The sequence below is a fragment of the Heterodontus francisci genome, chromosome 27, assembly GCF_036365525.1.
Source record: "Heterodontus francisci isolate sHetFra1 chromosome 27, sHetFra1.hap1, whole genome shotgun sequence".
In the NCBI taxonomy this organism is placed as follows: Eukaryota; Metazoa; Chordata; class Chondrichthyes; order Heterodontiformes; family Heterodontidae; genus Heterodontus; species Heterodontus francisci.
The window spans coordinates 69,410,459-69,429,351 of NC_090397.1; the positions used below are offsets into that span (position 1 = coordinate 69,410,459).

Genomic DNA, 18,893 nt, shown 5'->3' on the forward strand with positions numbered 1-18,893 from the left:
AGCTGGCACAAGGGTGCTGCACTTTGAAGCACTGATACAGAGAACCAGAGAGCTGAGGTTGTGTTCTTGACTTGGTCAGGTGTCCCCTGTTCCTGCCAGAAGCTTGTTTTGCAGTAACCAGCTAGTAGCTGGTTACGAGTGACAATGACATTGGCGAAGCCAGGCTGCCTGTCCCGACTCCCTTTTGTGCAGAGGGAATAATTTACATGGGGAGACAAGGCAAAAAAAAAACAATGTGTAACTTTTAATGCAGAATAACATATAGTTTAGTGGGAAAGTGTGTGGCCTGTGTCACATCGCTGGAAAGTGCAGGCTCCTGAGTTGTGTTGACAGGAATAGGTTTAGCTATAATATTCCCCATGTTTGAATGAACAGCAACTGGTTTGGAGAGGTCCTGACAATCTTGGAATTGAACCCCAGCATGAGTTGGTGGCATCAGGAGAGAGGGGGAAGGAAAAGGAGGAACTCAAAACAATGCACAACCTCCCTCTCGGGTGTGATCACTCCAATCGTCGTGGAGAGGAGAGTTGTAGTAAGGCCACATTCTCAATCTAAGAGTCTTGCCCAGATCAGCAGATTGAGGAACTGCCAGTTCAAGGCTTCAAGATGTTCATCTGGCTTTGTGATCTTCACACAACACGTTGTTAGGATTTGAAATGCACTACCTGATAGGGTGATGGAAGCAGATTCAATAGTAATCTTCCAAAGGGAATTGAAGAAATATTCGAAGGAGTGATATGGGTGAAGAACAGGCAGTGGAACTAACTGGACTGCTCTTCCAAAGAGCTGGTGCAGACATGATGGGCCAAATGGCCTCGTTCTGTGCTGGGCTATTCCATGATTCTATGCCATTCTGCCCCAGCACTCTGCTAATCACTATGGGCGAGATTTTAACTCACTCAAACCCATTCATTCACTTACACAGTTAAAATCGGGCCCAAAAGTGCAAATTCACTAATCCTGCAGGTCAAACTGGGAGCTGTTCTCAAATGTGAGTGCAGGTCAGACAATCTGCATTAGTGTTGTAGCCCCCTCTCCAACTCACACGTCCTTCAAATACTGCTCCCCACTGGGAACTTGGGATCAACAAACTATCCCTAGGTTTCCTCTTGATAATACACACTTTTGATGTTGGCAACTTCAGAAACATGTTATAAATAATAGTTTTGAACAGCTGAAGCCAGTACATTCTGCAAAAAACTGACATGTAAATCTTACAAAAATATAGAGTTCAAAGTACGGATATCCTGAGAAAAAGATGCTAGAATATGGATACAATTTCAACTTTCTTTATAAGAGCATGATAAAGTACATTTATTTGCTGTTCCTATGGTGAATGTTGGAAATGCACAGATCAGACAGCAGCTGAAAGGCAAAAGATTGTTATCACATCATCAGACTGGGTTAAGCCAAAGATTTAATACTAATAAAGCAATATGCTGCAGATGCTGGAAATCTGAAATAAAACCAAACGTGCTGGAAATACTTAGCAGGTCAGGCAGCATCTGTGGAGAGAGAAACAGAGTTAACGTTTCAGGTCAATGACCTTTTGTCAGAACTGGAAAAGTTAGAGAAGTAACCAGTTTTCAGCAAGTCAGAGGTAGGGAAAGGGGGGAGGGAGGAAAGAACAAAAGGGAAGGTCTGTGATAGGGTGGAGGGCTGGAGAGATTAAGTGATAAAAGGAATGATGGTGCAAGGCAAAAGAAGATGGTAACGGGACATGAAGAAACAGGAGATGGGTCTTAAAGGAGGTGTAAATGAGTAAAGCAGAATTATTGGCAACAACTGCTGCCCAAAAAATAGAAGCAGAGGTTATGATCTGATATTGTCGAACTCAATGTTGATTCCCGAAGGCTGTAAAGCACCTAATCGAAAAGTTAGTCGCTGTTCCTCGAACTTAGGTTGAGCTTCATTAGAACAGTATAGGAGACTGAGGACAGAGTGGGAGCAGGGCAAAGAATTAAAATGACAGGCGCCATTTCAACAGTTAATCACCCCAAAGAGTTAATGCATCGTTCTCTTTCAGATCTGACAGACCTTTTGTGCACTTCCACAGTTTCCTGTTTGGATTTCAGATTTACTGTATATGCATTGCTTATCTCCAAGAGAAAATTGTAGGTTATTTATCAAGTCACTTACCGTGTGGAATGGATATAAGGGGGGCTTCGAGTCTGTAGATCTGGTGTGGATGGCATGCTGGACTGTGAACAGTTCCAGTGAGGAGCACTTCTTATGGGACTGCTCTGCAGGGAGCCACCAGCTCCTGCCTCTGCACAGCTCCCGACACTGGGAAACCGCGTGTGTCCACTCCCCAGACTAAATAATAACACAAACACTAAACATCACTGAAAAGGTTTTAGCTCAATAAATTATTGCAAACTTTCATCGGTAAACACATGGCATTACAGCAGGCAAATGGTAGCTAGAAACACATTGGTCATAAAGTGTGAGAGTCACACCCAAGTGCTCTTTGCAACAGCTGAATTGTTAGAATGTTTTGCATTTTTGAATGGGCTCCCAAACACTAACTAATTTGCAAAGTTTATCTTTTTGGAGCTTTTCGATTGTGGAGTTCTCACAGTGTCATGCATTATCACCAGCACTGTGGCTGCCAAGTTCTTCTCATTTTTCATTATCTGTTCTTTGGGATCTGGTTAAGCCACATTGATTGCCCATGTCTAGTTGCCCTAAGAAAATGGCAATTGTTTGTACAAACTTAGTATCTTGTTAGGCTACTACAGGTAGCGTTAAGAGCCAATCAGAGTCATGCACAGGCTGACAGATTCCCTTTCTTAATGAATAAATCCATTTGGGTTTTTAACAACAATTTGGCAACTATTATGGCCATTTCTCAGATGCCAGCCCAAAACATACCAGATTTATTCAATTTAATTTCCTAACTTGCCATGATAACCCTTGATCTCATGCCCCGTAGGTTGATAGTTCAGTACCATTTCCACTAACACTACAGTGCACCACATGGCAGGAAGCGCAAGTATCTTGCGACATTTCAGCCTAAAATGTGAACATTGGACAGGAAAAGAAACATTTACTGAAGGAAGAAAGCTATAACTTTCCATTCCCATGAGCTACGTTTAAACTTCCTAAATGAATCAGAATCTTATTTGTTCATGGGATGTGGGGATTGCTGGCTAGGCCAGCATTTATTACTCATGCCTAATTGCCCTTGAGAAGGTGGTGGTGAGCGATCTTCTTGAACCTCTGCAGTCCATGTGGGGTAGGTACACCCACAGTGTTGTTAGGGAGTTCCAGGATTTTGACCCAGCAGCAGTGAAGGAACGGCGATATAGTTACAAGTCAAGATGGTGTGTGACTTGGAGGGGAACTTGCAGGTGGTGGTGCTGCCCTTGTTTTTCTAGGTGTTAGAAGTTGTAGGTTTGGAAGGTGTTGTGTAAGGAGCCTTGGTGAGTTGCTGCAGTACATTTGTAGATGGTACACACTGCTGCCACTGTGCACTTGTAGTGAAGGGAGTGAATGTTGCAGCTGGTGGATGGGGTGCCAATCAAACAGGTTACTTTGACCTGGATGTTGTTGAGCTTCTTGAGTGTTGTTGGAGCTGCACCCATCCAGGTAAATGGAGAATATTCCATCATACTCCTGGCTTGTGCCTTGTAGATGGTGGACAAGCTTTGAGGAGTCAGGAGGTGAGTTACTCGCTGCAGAATTCCGAGCCTCTGACCTGCTCTTGTAGCCACAGTATTTATATGGTTGGTCCAGTTCAGTTTCTGGTCAATGGTAACACCCAGGATGCAGATATTGGGGGATTTAGCAATGGTAATGCCATTGAATGTCAAGGGCAGATAGTTAAAGATTCTCTCTTGTTGGAGATGGTCATTTCCTGGCAATAAAAAAAAACTTTCTGGGTGAATTGCAAGTGTTGGCCATGCTGGTTCTGATCAGGCAATTGTTGTCAGAGCCTGGATATTATTTCAGTGCTTTTTAACAGAGGTTAAGGGTCAGATCCATCGCCCAGCTGCATCAGCTGGAGATCGTGTGTAGCACTGCAGGGCCTGAGAAGGTGAAAGACCCCAAAAGCAAGTTTCACCCTGAATTTAGACTAATGCTATATTTTGATGGCTGCATGGAAGGTATTTTGTTGAGCATTGAAAAGGTGATGATTTAGGGGCATTTAATCTTTGATCAAAATTCTATTCTTAAGAAAAAATCTTGCATTTATATAGCACCTTTCACAACCTTAAGATGTCCCAAAGTGCTTCACAGCCAATCAAGTGCTCTTGAATTGTAGTCACTGTTGTAATGTAAGGAAAGACAGCACAAATTTTCACACAGCAAGATCGCACAAACAGCAATGAGCTAAATGACCATTATGATTTATGATTCCCTCCTTCATTATATTGTGATGCCCATTGAGGGATTAAAGTTGGCCAGAGGCAGAGAATTCCCCTGCTCTTTTATGATTATTTGAAGGTGACTATTTAGTATGTGTTTTAAAATGTGTAACTTGAAGCTTTTATAACTTGTATAAAGAAAAAATGATAAATGAAAAGAAAAATTTGCAGTCAATAGTCTCTCTAAAACCCAGGCTGAACTTTTTAGTAAGCTTGACTGCACTGCAAGGCCTGATTCATTGCTCCACATTGATGTTCAACATCAATGACAAGTCAATATGTAGCTGCTAATGTTTTCCTTTGAAAAATATAATGAACCCAATCCGTATCAGCATTGGGAACGACTGGGATATTCACTACCAGGGTTCACACACCATACCTCAGTCTAACATGACTGTATTCTCATTGATTTTATATAGGTATCAGTTTCTCTCTGGCTCCATCATGCTGACATGTTCTGCTCAATGACTAGAGAGGAATTACCACATTGACAGCCACCACCCCCTCCTCTCCAACCCTAGTCATTTAAAGCACTGTGTTCAATGAGTGGAAAAACATGGTATTAAAGTTTAAAATATCTCCCCCACTCCACACCACCCTGGGGACGAGGATGTTTCTTCCTCCAGACCAAAGTGCAAAAAGGGAAATGTTCCAAAGTGCTTCCCATACAAACAGTTACGTTGAAGTGTCGTCACTGTTGACGAGTAGATTTTAAAAAATTTGTTTATGGGATGTGGGCGTCACTGGCTAGGACAGCATTTATTGCCCATCCCTAATTGCCCTTGAGATGAATGGACAGTGAAGGGAAGAAAGACCAGTTTTTGGGGTAGTTATTGGCCAGGAGAGCAGATGAAATCCATACTCTTCCTCCAATAGTGCTGAGGGATTTGATGGAACTGGAACAAGTGGACTGCACCTGATATCACAAGAATACACATGAATAGATGCATTCTTTCAATAGCACCAGAAGAGACACATTCCATTATTTTCATGCTAGAATAAGATACATTCTAGGATGCTGGAGCTCAAATGGCTGAATTCCATGTGATAGCATTTAAATCAAGTTACATAATTCTGTCATAAATTGACTTTGGTGCTATTTCAAGCAGCAGTGAGTTCTGCCTATAATGATGCAATGTTCAGCTTCTTCAGTGCTCTGGTGACTGACCTGGAATGGCTGTGAGAGCCACGTTTCTTGACCTTTTCATATGGTTCGTCTAAAGACGACTCTTTCCACATTTTTGGCTTGATAGGTGACTTGTCGTAATCGCTGCGATGGTAGTGCAGCTGCCGTAATCCATCGAGAGACTGGGGGGGAGGAGGTCTCTGATGTGAAGGTGGGCGCGGAGGGAGGCCTTTGTGTGGAGATTGTACTGGTGATGAAACACTAGTAACATGACAGTCTTCTGCAAAATAATGAAACACAGGAACGTAAGAGATAGGAGCTGGAGTGGGCCATACAGCTCATCAAGCCTGCTCTGCCATTCAGTAAGATCAAAGCTGATCTACCTCAACTCCACCTGCCTGCCTTAACACCATATCCTTTGGCTCCTAATAAAATTTAATCGATCACAGCCTTGAATATACTCAACGAATGAGCATCCACAGCCCACTGGGGTAGAAAATTTCAAAGATTCACAACCCTCTAATTGAACTCTAAATGGTCGACCCCTTATTCTGAGACTGACCCCTAGTTCTACACTCTCCAGCCACGGAAAACAAAGACTATCAGCATCTACTCTGTCAAGCCCTCTCAGAGTATTTATGTGAAATTAGATCACCTCTCATTCTTCTAAACATCAGAGAATATAGGTCCAATCTACACAATGAAAAAGGACTTTTATCTTTTAGAATCCAGAGCAAAGCCTGGTTGGTCCCACACAGTAAATGTTTTTTTCTCTAAATGTAAGTATTAAAATTGTGAGGCTTTTGCCTGAGACACAGACAGACCTTTGCTAAACAGGAGTTCAGGTTAGAGAAAGGGTTGAACACTCTGACAATAATTCTTTGACCTGCACTCACCACAAGTCTGGCTCTCGACTGGCAGTAAGGCCTTGAAATTTCTGCTCATTTATGTCCACTGTTTTAAAGAGTATGTGCCCTGTATTCCCATGTCCAGGTCATTAATATACATCAAAAAGAGCAGTGGTCTGAATATCGAGGCCTGGTCTTTTGCAGTCAGATTCTCAGAACAAGGAAATGGAGACCGGTCTTTCAGGGAGCTGTTAATAATGAAACAGCCAGCTTGGCTCATTGATGGAATCTTGAAGTGTCGAACTCTCACTGGGGTCTGCAATTCCTTCCACTCAGCTCTAAATAAACCCGTATGCCAATGTCCTAATAAGTAGGGTAATCCCAGAGCGGGACAAGCAGTAACCCTACACATACTTGTGAGCCCTTAAACCTTGGCTCTTCCCAATCACTGCCTCAGCTCCCTGGACTTTTAAGTGAGGTGGTTTCCTACAGGTAGGAAGTTGGCAAACGTCTCCTTTCATCATCTGCCAATTCTTAACAGCTGTTTCCGCTTTTTAAATGCGCTTATACGTTTTAACTTATCTACCTGACGGTTTACATATTGAAGTTTTTGGGAATCAGACTCTCCTTGTAAGGAGTTCTTAGTTTGCTTTGGAGAGTCCTAAACATGGTGAGGCTGTTGCAAAGCTGACCAAAGAAAGTGAGGAGAGTGATGACTACACAGCTACTCAATAAGCTGTTCCCTGTAAAATTACTTTTAATATGATAATAAAGTGGCCTGCTGATAGATACAGCAGTTATGGTGATCACCCAACACTAGACATGGAATAAAGGGGTTACTTACCATCCTCAAGAACCAGGGCATCTGACAGTGAGCTGTCTTCTGAGCCAATGTTTGCTTCTATGGAGCAATCACAAAAAAAAAGCACGATTTTTGTAGCAAAACCGACAAGAAGGATCAACCAATACAGTGCAGTTTGCGTGATCAGTACTTGCTGCGGCTGTGAATTTCCCCCTTGCGTTCCTGATCATGACATCATCACTGTTGAGAAATGGCAGGTGGATAGAAGAGCCTTCCCAAAGTGAGAGAAATCACAAAGTCCCCTTGTTCACTTTAATACACATTCCAATTTCACTATCTGTACAGGTTATCCTTTGGTGAGGGTATTAATAACAATACATCAAGGGGCTTAATTTCCACAATGAATGTACTGATTAGCACATTCATGTAGAATTCCTTTTTGTTCTGTAAAATTGCTATGCAGTTCTGATTTAAAGAAATTATACATGAATGTGTTAAACAACACACAAGTTAAATCTTCCAGTAACAACATCACAACTCACCCTCTATGATTAAGGATGCCCTCTGTGTGGGTTTCTTTCCAGACCTGATCCTGTATTCATTGATGGCATTTTCAATGTCCTGCAGTTTTTTAAGTGCATTTAAGTAGGACATCTTTCTTTGCTTCTTCATCTTTTTGCTGACATTGGGGTCAGTGGCGAGGCGTCGAGCTGCCTCAGTGATCTGGGATTGAATGGCAAACTCTCTCTCCAGTCGTTCCAGCTCAACCTCCTAAGGATAAAGGACACTTCAATCGCATCATTCCCTTTGAGATCCAAAGTAACATAATTCTCTCATTGATACGCAGTGACAACACAGCCATTACCTGGGAGTTTGTGGATTATCAAAAAAAAAATCTCTACAGCAGAAGGCATTTAAACAAATTTCAACCAACACATAACAAATGATCTAGACATCTCGCTCATCCCTAACACAATCATGATTTGATGAGAAACATATACAACATTTTCAATTTTCAATCCTCAGAACCTGTAACTATTTTCACTTTAAAATATTAATGGGGATTGATGATGCAACAAGAGAGATCATAGGATTATTAATGGAAAAATGTTACAGCACATTAGTAAGGGGTGTTTCCCTGAACTGGGGATATTGGTGAGAGAACTCCAACTCCAGTCTGCATGTAGCAGTGACCCACATCAGAAGAGCTGCACTCATCAGCGTGACATCACTCAACTTTACCAGCTGAATATTCAGGACAGAAGGTTGCAATGCACTGCACTAACTGCAAGGCTGACTATGAAGGCAGGTGCTCGCGATGCAGGGCAAGTTATAAGTGACACTCAGAAACAGTCCACGTGCTCGAGAAATTTGATGTCACCTTTCAAAATGTGAACATTTCTGAAGAGATTGTAATGCAAACATATGTGTGCTGAGCACTGCTATATTAGTACATAGTACTAATATGTATTAGTATTGATATATATATTCTATCAATGCTTTTTGTATTGTGGCAAGAACATGGTTGTATTATGATTCCCTGTGAAAACTAAAAATATTAAAAGAATATAATTTATAAAAATATACACAACCATCTTTTTTGAAGCAAAACAAGCCTTTCTTTATTGAGCAGGAGGAGAGAGCCTGGTATTTCTTTCTTGCAAGTCCAGAGTCCCAACATGTCAAGAATTCAGCAGATATAGAACATGGGGAGGTGGTGGCGTAGTGATATTGTCACTGGACGAGTAACCCAAAGACCAATACCCAAAGTATTGCTCTGGGGATGTGGGTTCGAATCCCACCATGGCAGAAGGTAGAATTTGAACTCAATTAATAAATCTGGAACTAAAAGCTAGTCTAATGATGGCTATGAAACCATTGTTGATTGTTGTAAAAACCCATCTGGTTCACAAATGCCATTCAGAGAAGGAAATCTGCTGTCCTTACCTGGTCTGGCCTACATGTGACTCCAGACCCACAACAATAACTCTTAACTGCCCTCTGAAATGGCCGAGCAAGGACCACTCAGTTGTATCTAACTGCTACAAAGTCACTAAGGAATAAAACCGGACGGACCACCTGGCATCGATCGAGGCACCAGAAACGACACTGGCAAACCCAGCCCTGGCGACCCTGCAAAGTTCTCCATACTAACATTGGGGAGCTGTCCCACAGACTGACATAGTCATACTCATGGAATCACACCTTGCAGACAATATACCAGACACCATCATCACCATCGTGGGGTATGTCCCAGCAGAGGTGGCGGCACAGTGGTATACAGTTGGGAGGGAGTTGCCTAGGAGTCCTCAACATTGACTCTAGACCCCATGAAGTCTCATGGCATAAAACATGGGCAAGGAAACCTCCTGCTGATTACCACCTACCGCCCTCCCTCAGCTATTGAATCAGTACTCCTCCATGTTGAACACCACCTGGAGGAAGCACTGAGGGAGCAAGGGTGCAGAATGTACTCTGGGTGGGAGACTTCAATGTCTATCACCAAGAGTGGTTCGGTAGCACCATAGCTGGCCGAGTGCTAAAGGATATAGCTGTGAGACTGGGTCTGTGGTAAGTGGTGAAGGAAAAACATACTTGACCTCGTTCTCACCAATCTGCCTGCCGCAGATGCATCTGTCCATGACTGTATTGGTAGGAGTAACCACCGCACAATCCTTATGGAGATGAAGTTCTGCCTTCACATTGAGGATACCCTCCATCGTGTTGTGTGGCACTACCACCGTGTTAAATGGGATAGATTTCCAAGAGATCTAGCAATGAAAAACTGGGCATCCGTGAGGCGCTGTGGGCCATCAACAGCAGCAGAATTGTACTCAACCACAATCTGTAACCTCATGGCCTGGCATATCCCCCACTCTACCATTACCATCAAGCCAGGAGACCAACCCTGGTTCAATGAAGAGTGCAAGAGGGCATGCCAGGAGCAGCACCAGGCATACCTCAAAATGAGGTGTCAACCTGGTGAAGCTACAACCCAGGACTACTTGTGTGCCAAACTGCGTAAGAAGCATGCAATAGACAGAGCTAAGCGATCCCATAACCAACGGATCAGATCTAAGCTCTGCAGTCCTGCCACATCCAGCCAGGAATGGTGGTGGACAATTAAACAACTAACTGGAGGAGGTGGCTCCACAAATATCCCCATCCTCAATGATGGGAGAGCCCAGCACATCAGTGCAAAAGATAAGGCTGAAGCATTTGCAACAATCTTTAGCCAGAAGTGCTGAGTTGATGATCCATCTCGGCCTCCTCCTGATGCCCACAGCATCACAGATGCCAGCCTTCAGCCAATTCGATTCACTCCACGTGATATCAAGAAATGACTGAAGGTGCTGGATACTGCAAAGGCTATGGGCTCTGACAATATTCCAGCAATAGCACTGAAGACCTGTGCTCCAGAACTTGCTGCGTCCCTAACCAAGCTGTTCCAGTACAGCTACAACACTGGCATCTTCCCGCCAATGTGGAAAATTGCCCAGGTAAGTCCTGTGCATAAAAAGCAGGAGAAGTCCAACGCAGCTAATTACCGCCCCATCAGCCTACTCTCAATCATCAGTAAAGTGATGGAAGGTGTCACCAACAGTGTCATCAAGCGCCACTTGCTTAGCAATAACCTGTTCAGTGATGCTCAGTTTGGGTTCCGCCAGGGCCACTCAGCTCCTGACCTACAGCCTTGGTTCAAACATGGACAAAAGAGCTGAACTCAAGAGGTGAGGTGAGAGTGACTGCCCTTGATATCAAGGCAGCATTTGACCGAGGATGGTATCAAGGAGCCCTAGCAAAACTGAGGTCAATGGGAATCAGGGGGAAAACCCTCCACTGGCTGGAGTCATACCTAGCGCAAAGGAAGATGGTTGTGGTTGTTGGCGGTCAATCATCTGAGCTCCATGACATCACTGCAGGAGTTCCTCAGGGTAGTGTCCTAGGCCCAACCATCTTCAGCTGCTTCATCAATGACCTTCCTTCAATCATAAGGTCAGAAGTCGGGATGTTCGCTGATGATTGCACAATGTTCAGCACCATTCGTGACTCCTCAGATACTGAAGCAGTCCGTGCAGAAATGCAGCAAGACCTGGACAATATCCAGGCTTAGGCTAATAAGTGGCAAGTAACATTCGCGCCACACAAGTCCTGTCGTTGAGCTGCGGTGGGTGGGGGGGGGGGGCGCATGAGGCCTCGCTGCCGCCGGTAATATCGAGCTGGGCCCTCTTGGTGTCGAGTTGCGTGGCAGCCCTCTCCCAGAGGCGTTTTCCAGCACCCCCCTGTCATGGAACCTGATGCCGGGGAGCGGGGGTGGGGGGGGAGGGGCGGGGGTTGGTAAAATCCAGCGCAACATCTCACTTAAATGACAGCATCTCGGACACTCCCTCAACAGTGCACTAAAGTGTCAGCCTAGATAACATGCGCAAATCCTGGAGTGGGGTTTCAATTCATAACCGTCTAACTCAGACGTGACAATGTGCTTGAGCTAAGTAAGTACTTTATAGTGGACTGGGCTATTGACTACACATACAACCATTCATATTGTGTTGCACTATCCTACAAACTGTAAGTTTTCTGCTCACTGGATTTGTCCTCCAGAATAAAAAGACACGGAATCGTACAATAGTGCAGCACAGAAGGAGTCCATTCGGCCCATCAGGTCTTTCCTTCAAATGTTTATCCATTTCTTTTTTGAAGGCTACTATTGAGTCTGTTTCCACCACCCTATCAGGCAGTGCATTCCAAATCCTAACCACTCGTTTTATAAAAACGTTTTCCCTCATGAAGCTTCTGGGTCTTTTGCCAATCACTTTAAATCTGCACCCTCGGGTTTTCGACCCTTCAGCTGCTGAAAACAGTTTCTCTTTATTTACTCAATCGAAACCCTCCATGATTTTAAATGCCTCGATTAAATCTCCTCGTAGCCTTCTTTGCTTAAGGAGGACCCACAACAACATGCCTTCCTTTTGATCCAGTCTCCTTTTGCTGATCAAGATTTTTGTTAACTTAATTGGATCTGGATAATAAGAGAAAGGAGCCTCTGTGAAAGAAACCACATGCACAAAAAAGTAATGAATAAACGAGATATGTGAGCTGCAGAACTGATAGCGGTTGGACTATGAGACAATGCAGCTACTGTTAGCTTTGCCTTGGCCCACAGCTCACCAACTATTGCAGCAGCACAGAGCTGGGTAATGTTTAGCACTCTGTCGGGGGGATGGTGGTGGGGGGGTGACTTTCCAAACAATGGCTTCAGTAACAGTCCTGAAAACACATGGCGCTCAACAACCACCCCCGCCCTCTCACAGCTTCACAACATGCACCCCGTCCCTCAGAACCTTCAATCCATCCAAAAAGAAACTCGGCTCAGTAGCAATGCATAGATTTTGTTTTTCTGTTTCATTTTGCCAAGGTGATTTGGGGAGATAACCCTTTCTGAATTCAGCAGCTGTGTAAAATGCAAAGTTGGAGATGACACATGAACAGTGCTTTCCCACCATGAGGCAAGTGGTTTCTCCTGCGGTCAGACATACAACTTAGATCACTTTGCTGTTTGTTGCTAACCCTTCAGTTATCCTACAGTATTTAACACCGAGCAGTACAGATCTTAAAACTCTGCAGTAACCAGAAAAAATAAAACATATTCCCCAGAAAAGCTTGAACTGCATTTGCAACAGTTGTGTCCCATCAGTATTCTAAATTCCTCCTTTCCCAGTGAGTTTTACTCAAGTTCTAAGCAGTTCTTTCGCCATCAGTTAAAGAGAGATTGTCACCGTTGTCCTAACATCCAAAATGTACAAAAATACCATTCACTTTTAACATTCTGCACAACTAGTATTCACATTTCAGCAATTTAACAGTTTATGCTGATGGTAACGCTGAGGGAACTGGATGAAAGCCTGACAAAACTCATATCCAAGCCTTTTTCAATTCTAGCCTTGACTATTCCAACACACCTCTGGCTGTCCTCCCAATAAACTTAAGGTGATCTAAAACTCTGCTGTTAGTGTCCTAACTCACACCAAGTCCTGTTCTCGCTGACCTACATTGGCTCACGGTTAAGCAACGCCTTAATTTTAAAACTCTCATCCTTGTTTTCAAACCCCTCCATGGCCTCGCCCCTCCCTATCTCTGTAATCTCCTCCAGTCCCACAACCCCCCCCAAGATATCTGCGCTCCTCCAATGCTGCTCTCTTGCACATCCCTGATTTTACTTGCTCCACGCTTGGTGGCCGTGTCTTCAGTTGCCTAGGCCCCAAGCTCTGGAATATCCTCTCTACAACTTTTCCGCCTCTCACTCATCCTTGGAGATGCTTCTTAAAACCTACCTCTTTGACTAGACTTTTGGTGACCTGTTCGAATGTGGTTCAATGTCAAATTTTGACTCCACTGAAGTGCCTTGGGATCTTTTACTTCGTTATGAAGGCGCTATATAAATATAACTTGTTATTGTTGCATTAATGGCAGTGGAGAAACAACCTTTAACCCTTTAAACAGCTACTGTCCAATTTCTACTGAGTGCTGGAATAGATTTCAACGGCTGAAGGTTATCCTGGCCGTAAATGTCACACCAGCTCCCTCATACCCGTCAAAAATATCCCCTGATGATTTCATTAGCCTTTACTTACTGTGCTCATTATTTGCCAACTGGCTCTGTGGTAATTTTCTCTCAAGCTCTTCAACGAGTTGACTCCCTGCTGGGACCATTTTTCAAGTGTAAGCCTTGAATGTAATGTACGCACTGACGCAAACATCATGAGGAAGAATTGTTGACAAGATACTGACACATATTTCCAATTGGCTGGCTAAAGCTTGGGAGTTGGTCAACTGTCATACTCTCATGGTCTGTGTGTGTGGGGGAGGAACAAATTGGAGGAAAGCGTGAAAGGCTAATTTATCCGAAATAAAGCTATGCACAGTCATAAGAACATAAGAAATAGGAGCTAACGTAGCCAATTCGGCCCCTCGAGCCTGTTCCACCATTCGACAATATCATGGCTGATCTTCTGCCTCAAATCCACCTTCCCACACTCTCCCCATATCCTTTAATTCCCTCAGTGCCCAAAAATCTATCCATCTCTGTCTTGAATATACTCAACGACTGAGCATCCACACCCTCTGGGGTAGAGAATTCCAAAGATTCACCACCCTCTGAAGAAATTTCTGCTCATCACAGTCCTAAATGGCCGAACACTTATTCTGAGATTGTGACCCCATGTTTGAGATTCCCCAGCCAGGGGAAACATCCTCCCAGAATCTACCTGGTCAAGGCCCTTAAGAATTTTATATGTTTCAATTAGGTCACCTCTCATTCTTCTAAACTCCAGGGGATGGAGACCTTGGGATGAATTTCCCCAGCCCTTTGGAGACAGGCTGTGAGGGCTGGTAATATGATGGCGGTGGGGGTAGGCATCAGGAGGGGAGCCCAACATCTTCCCACCGCCATGACAAATCGTCAGTGGCAAGATTCTCAGTGGCGCGGCTGCCCACTGGGTGACCAATTGAGACACTTAAGGGCCCAATTAAGGGCCACTTCCTGCCCCCACTGGCATTTTGGCTGGGCTGGGAGAGCCTGCTGCCATCTGGGAAGACTGCTTCTCAGTGCGTTCCCGGGTGGAGGCTCCTCAATGGCCGTACCATGGCCCACAGAGGGGTCCCCCGGCAGCAATGGCACGGCCGGCCTTTTGATTGGGCCGGCAGCTCTATGGGGCTGGGGTGGGGGTGGAAGAGGGGTGGGGGTGTCCCAGCAGTGGCATGTTAGCTCATTGCCACCGGCTGGAGTTTTTTGAGGATGTTACTTGCAGCATAAAAGAGAACCAGTGGATGTGGTACATTTGGATTTCCAGAAGGCTTTTGATAAGGTCCCACACAGGGGGTTAGTAAACAAAATTAGAGCATGTGGGATTGGCGGTAATATATGTAATGGATTGAGAATTGGTTAATAGATAGAAAACTGACAGGAATAAATAGGTCATTCTCAGGATGGCAGGTTGTTACTAGTCGGGTACCACAAGGATCAGTGCTTGGGCCACAGATGTTCACAATCTGTATAAATGATTTGGATGTGGGGACCAAATATAATATTTCCAAATTTGCTGATGACACAAAACTAGTGGGAATGTGAATTGTGAGGAGGATGCAAGGAGGCTTGAAGAGGATTTGGACAGGCTGAGTGAATGAGCAAGAACATGGCAGATGGAATATAATGTGAATAAGTATGAAGGATCCACTTTGGTAGAAAAAACAGAAAGGCAGAGTATTTCTTAAATGGTGAGAGGTGGGAAGTGTTGATATCCAAAGGGACCTGGGTGTCCTTGTTCATGAGTCAGTAAAAGCTAGTATGCAGGTGCAGCAAGCAATTAGGAAGGCAAATGGTATGTTGGCCTTCATTGCAAGGGGATTTGAGTACAGAAGTAAAGATGTCTTGCTGCAACTGTATAGAGCCTTGTTGAGACCGCAACTGGAGTACTGTACACAGTTTTGGTTTCCTTATCTAAGGAAGGATATACTTGCCACAGAGGGAGTGCAACGGAGGTTCACCAGACTAATCCATGGGATGGCGGGATTGTCTTATGAGGAGAAACTGCAGAAATTGGGCATGTATTCTCTAGAGTTTTGAAGAATGAGAGGTGATCTCGTTGAAATTTTCAAAATTCTTAGAGTAGATGTGTATAGGATGTTTCCTCTGGCTGGTGAGTCTAGAACCGTGGACATAGTCTCAGAATAAGGGGCAGGCCATTTAAGACTGAGATGAGGAGGAATTTCTTTACTCAGAGGATGGTGAATCTGTGGAATTCTCTACCCCAGAGGGCTGTGGAAGCTCAATCATTGAGCATGTTCAAGACGGTAATCAATATTTTTCTGGATACTAATGATAATCTTGGGATATGGGGATAATGTGGGAAAGTGGCGTTGAGGTAGATGATCAGCCATGATCTAATTAAATGACGATGCAGGCTCAATGGGCTGAATGGCCTACTCCTGCTCTTATAGTCCTATGTTCCTAAAATGCTGTCCTGTTGCCCGCCGGAGTGGGAGCGACTCCTGTTTTGGCCCTAGCAACAGGACTTGATCCTCTTTGGAAAAATTCAGTCCCTAGTCTACTCAATCTCTCCTTACAGGACAATCCCTTCATCATAGGAACCAGGAGTGAACCTTTGTTATACTCCTGCTAGGGCAAGTGTCTAAATGTGTTTAACGTCTAAATACTCAGAAAGTGAGAACACAGGCCAATGATAAAATGAATTATCATCACTCGATATTATTAAATCGAGGGCACTGTGGTATTACCCTTTAAAACAGTGTAGCCTATCTCACTGAACAAATGCATGTTTTCTCAGTTATTTCCCTTGTCCTGATGGTACAGTGATAACAGTATCCATACATCAGATTCTCATACAACATCATCACTCACCAGGTTCACTCCCTTACTAACTCTCTTCATCATGGTTGACAGGGTCAAGTGTGAACAAACTGCCCTTCAACTTTCTGATGCTTAGAGGAAACTGATCTCATTCAGGACAGAACTGAACTAAACAAACAGAGAAAAAAAGTTTTGGACAGCTCAGAATGTTGACCTGAAGAGGGAAATGGTCTCGTCAGAGATGTTTTTCTCTGGAAGTGTTTCCGTGTGTCTACACAAAGCGTTGCCCTGTGGCGATGCTACAAAAGGGGTTTCTTCAGGTCTTGCAACAAATAATGTTATTGGCTGTTGCCTATCTGAAAATAGTTGCTAGGTCACTTCCTGCAGTTATTGCCTCAATTTGTCCGCAGTTTTTGCATCACATTGGTAAGGAGTGATGTGGAGAATCTGACAGTGCGTTGCATTTGGCAAGTGATCTAAGACCACTTTTGAGGGGGCACGGTCACAGTTTCAGTATCACAGTCACTGAGGTATAAATGTTACCAGTGCAAGATCAAGTTTGGAAAAACTGATATGGAAGCTCGGCATCTGTGAAGCTGACTGACAGAGGCACCAATGTTGGAATGGAGAGAGGACCATGAGAGAATTGGGAATCAGATAAAACACCTGTAAGATAATCAGGTAATTTTGACTCTGGGGGTGGAATTTTTTGCAGGTGGTTGGGGTTTCGACGTTGGGGGAAACCGACGCCAAGCTCCCAGGTCAGCACTTGGTAGGAAGGCCTTCTGAATTTAGTGCCAATCAGACACTTAACTTGACAGGGGCGGGCTTTCTGTACGATTTAGGACCCTGTTGCCAGAAGTCCCACCCTTGAGGAGCTATCAGCCAATTAGTGCTACTGGGGGGGTTGTAACTGCTGCTGTATCTGCGGCAACCAGACACCGAGGAGCAGTGCTGGAACCAGACTTAAGGTAGGTCAGGGCAGGAGGGGCCTCGCAGGGTGGGGTCGTGAGGGAGGAGAAGAGGATTCGGCAGCAAGGGCAGGGTGTGGCCCTCAGCAGAACCCCTACCGCCCACCCCCTTCCTGATGCCAGGTTCCTCGTTCACTAAGGCACTAGGTGGAAAGAGGGACACCCCCCCCCCCCCACCCCCCCACCCTGCAGCCGGGAAGCAGCCCGCAAGGTCTTTCGTGGCTAATTGAAGCTGTGGCGGGAAGAGGCCCTTAATTAGGGATTAATTACCCAGTTAAGGGCTTCACTTGGCGGCGGGGCGGGAAGGTCATTCACAGGCCTTCCCACCCCAGACTAAATTTTGGCACAGACGCGATGCCATCCCACCTGATGTTATGCTCTCCCTGCCGCCAAACCTGCCACGGGGAGAGAATAAAATTCCCTCCTGTAAAGTGGGAGATATTGATTCAATGGCTTGATATCCATCTCTCTCCATTTTACAAGGTTAGTGCTGGGCGGTGGGGAAATGAAACAGTTCAGGTGACCACTCAGAACGAGCTAGAAATGAGTGCCGTGGTTGGGTTAGAACAGAGGGAGGTCTTAGACCTGTGCAGGCGACACAAAAGCCTGGGATGGAAGAAGCACAGGAATTCATCAGGGCACAGATTGACACAGGCACTGTGAGCAACAGGATTTACAACATTAACTCTTCATAAGTATTGGACATTGGGAATGTTTAGAGCAGTGCAGACTTTAGCCTCAAGCCTGTCGGGAAGTAGTTAATTCAAGGCTTGAGTCAGGGTCTGTTTTGAAGTTAGAACTGATCTATGGTTTGGGGGTTTCAGGGCCAGTCCGATAATGGGAGCGTATGCATTGCCTGGGGCTCCGAGTGTTATTCATAGAGGTCCTTTTTCACATGTTCCCAGCTTGACTCTCAGTGAGGAGAGTGTTGAACAGAAGCAGATCAATGATTGCAGGTTGCCATGTGGTTTCTGTTCTAGGTCTGTTGCTCCTGGATAACATCCGTTACTGAGCTCAGAGAAAAAATTTCCAAAACCTTGCAAACTTCCTTCCAACTTAAACAACCCTGCCTGAAAAGCAAGATAGATCAGTTCCCCCGGGTTCATGCCACTAATATACTACAACCTTGCATTCAGGGGAGGGGGATGAGGCAGATTTGGAGTCCGCCCCTCTTTCAAGGACACACTTTCCAAATATGTGTCAAAACAGCATCTGTAATAGATGTCACTGACCTGAAACATTAACTGTTTCTCTCTCCACAGATGCTGCCAGATCTGCTGAGTACTCCCAGCATTTTATGCTTTTATTTCAGATTTCCAGCGTCCACAGTATTTTGCTTCTATAGTTGATGGATTGGGCAGACGAGAGATCCTGATCTGCATTTTACTGCAGTAAATCCACAGGGTCAA

The 18,893-nt window shown here is 44.6% G+C and overlaps 1 protein-coding gene across 7 annotated transcripts in view; it reads right to left on the reverse strand.

Annotated features, from left to right (window-relative positions):
- Positions 1–18,893, reverse strand: part of frmd4a (FERM domain containing 4A) — a 688,700-nt gene that overhangs the window by 25,250 nt on the left and 644,557 nt on the right. For all 7 annotated transcript variants that reach the window (XM_068059571.1, XM_068059569.1, XM_068059567.1 and 4 more), the window contains 4 exons: positions 7,689–7,917; positions 7,189–7,245; positions 5,539–5,776; positions 2,140–2,316 (listed from right to left, as the gene is read on the reverse strand). In XM_068059571.1, coding sequence (XP_067915672.1) covers positions 2,140–2,316; positions 5,539–5,776; positions 7,189–7,245; positions 7,689–7,917 — 701 coding nt within the window. The remainder of the gene's footprint in view (positions 1–2,139; positions 2,317–5,538; positions 5,777–7,188; positions 7,246–7,688; positions 7,918–18,893) is intronic.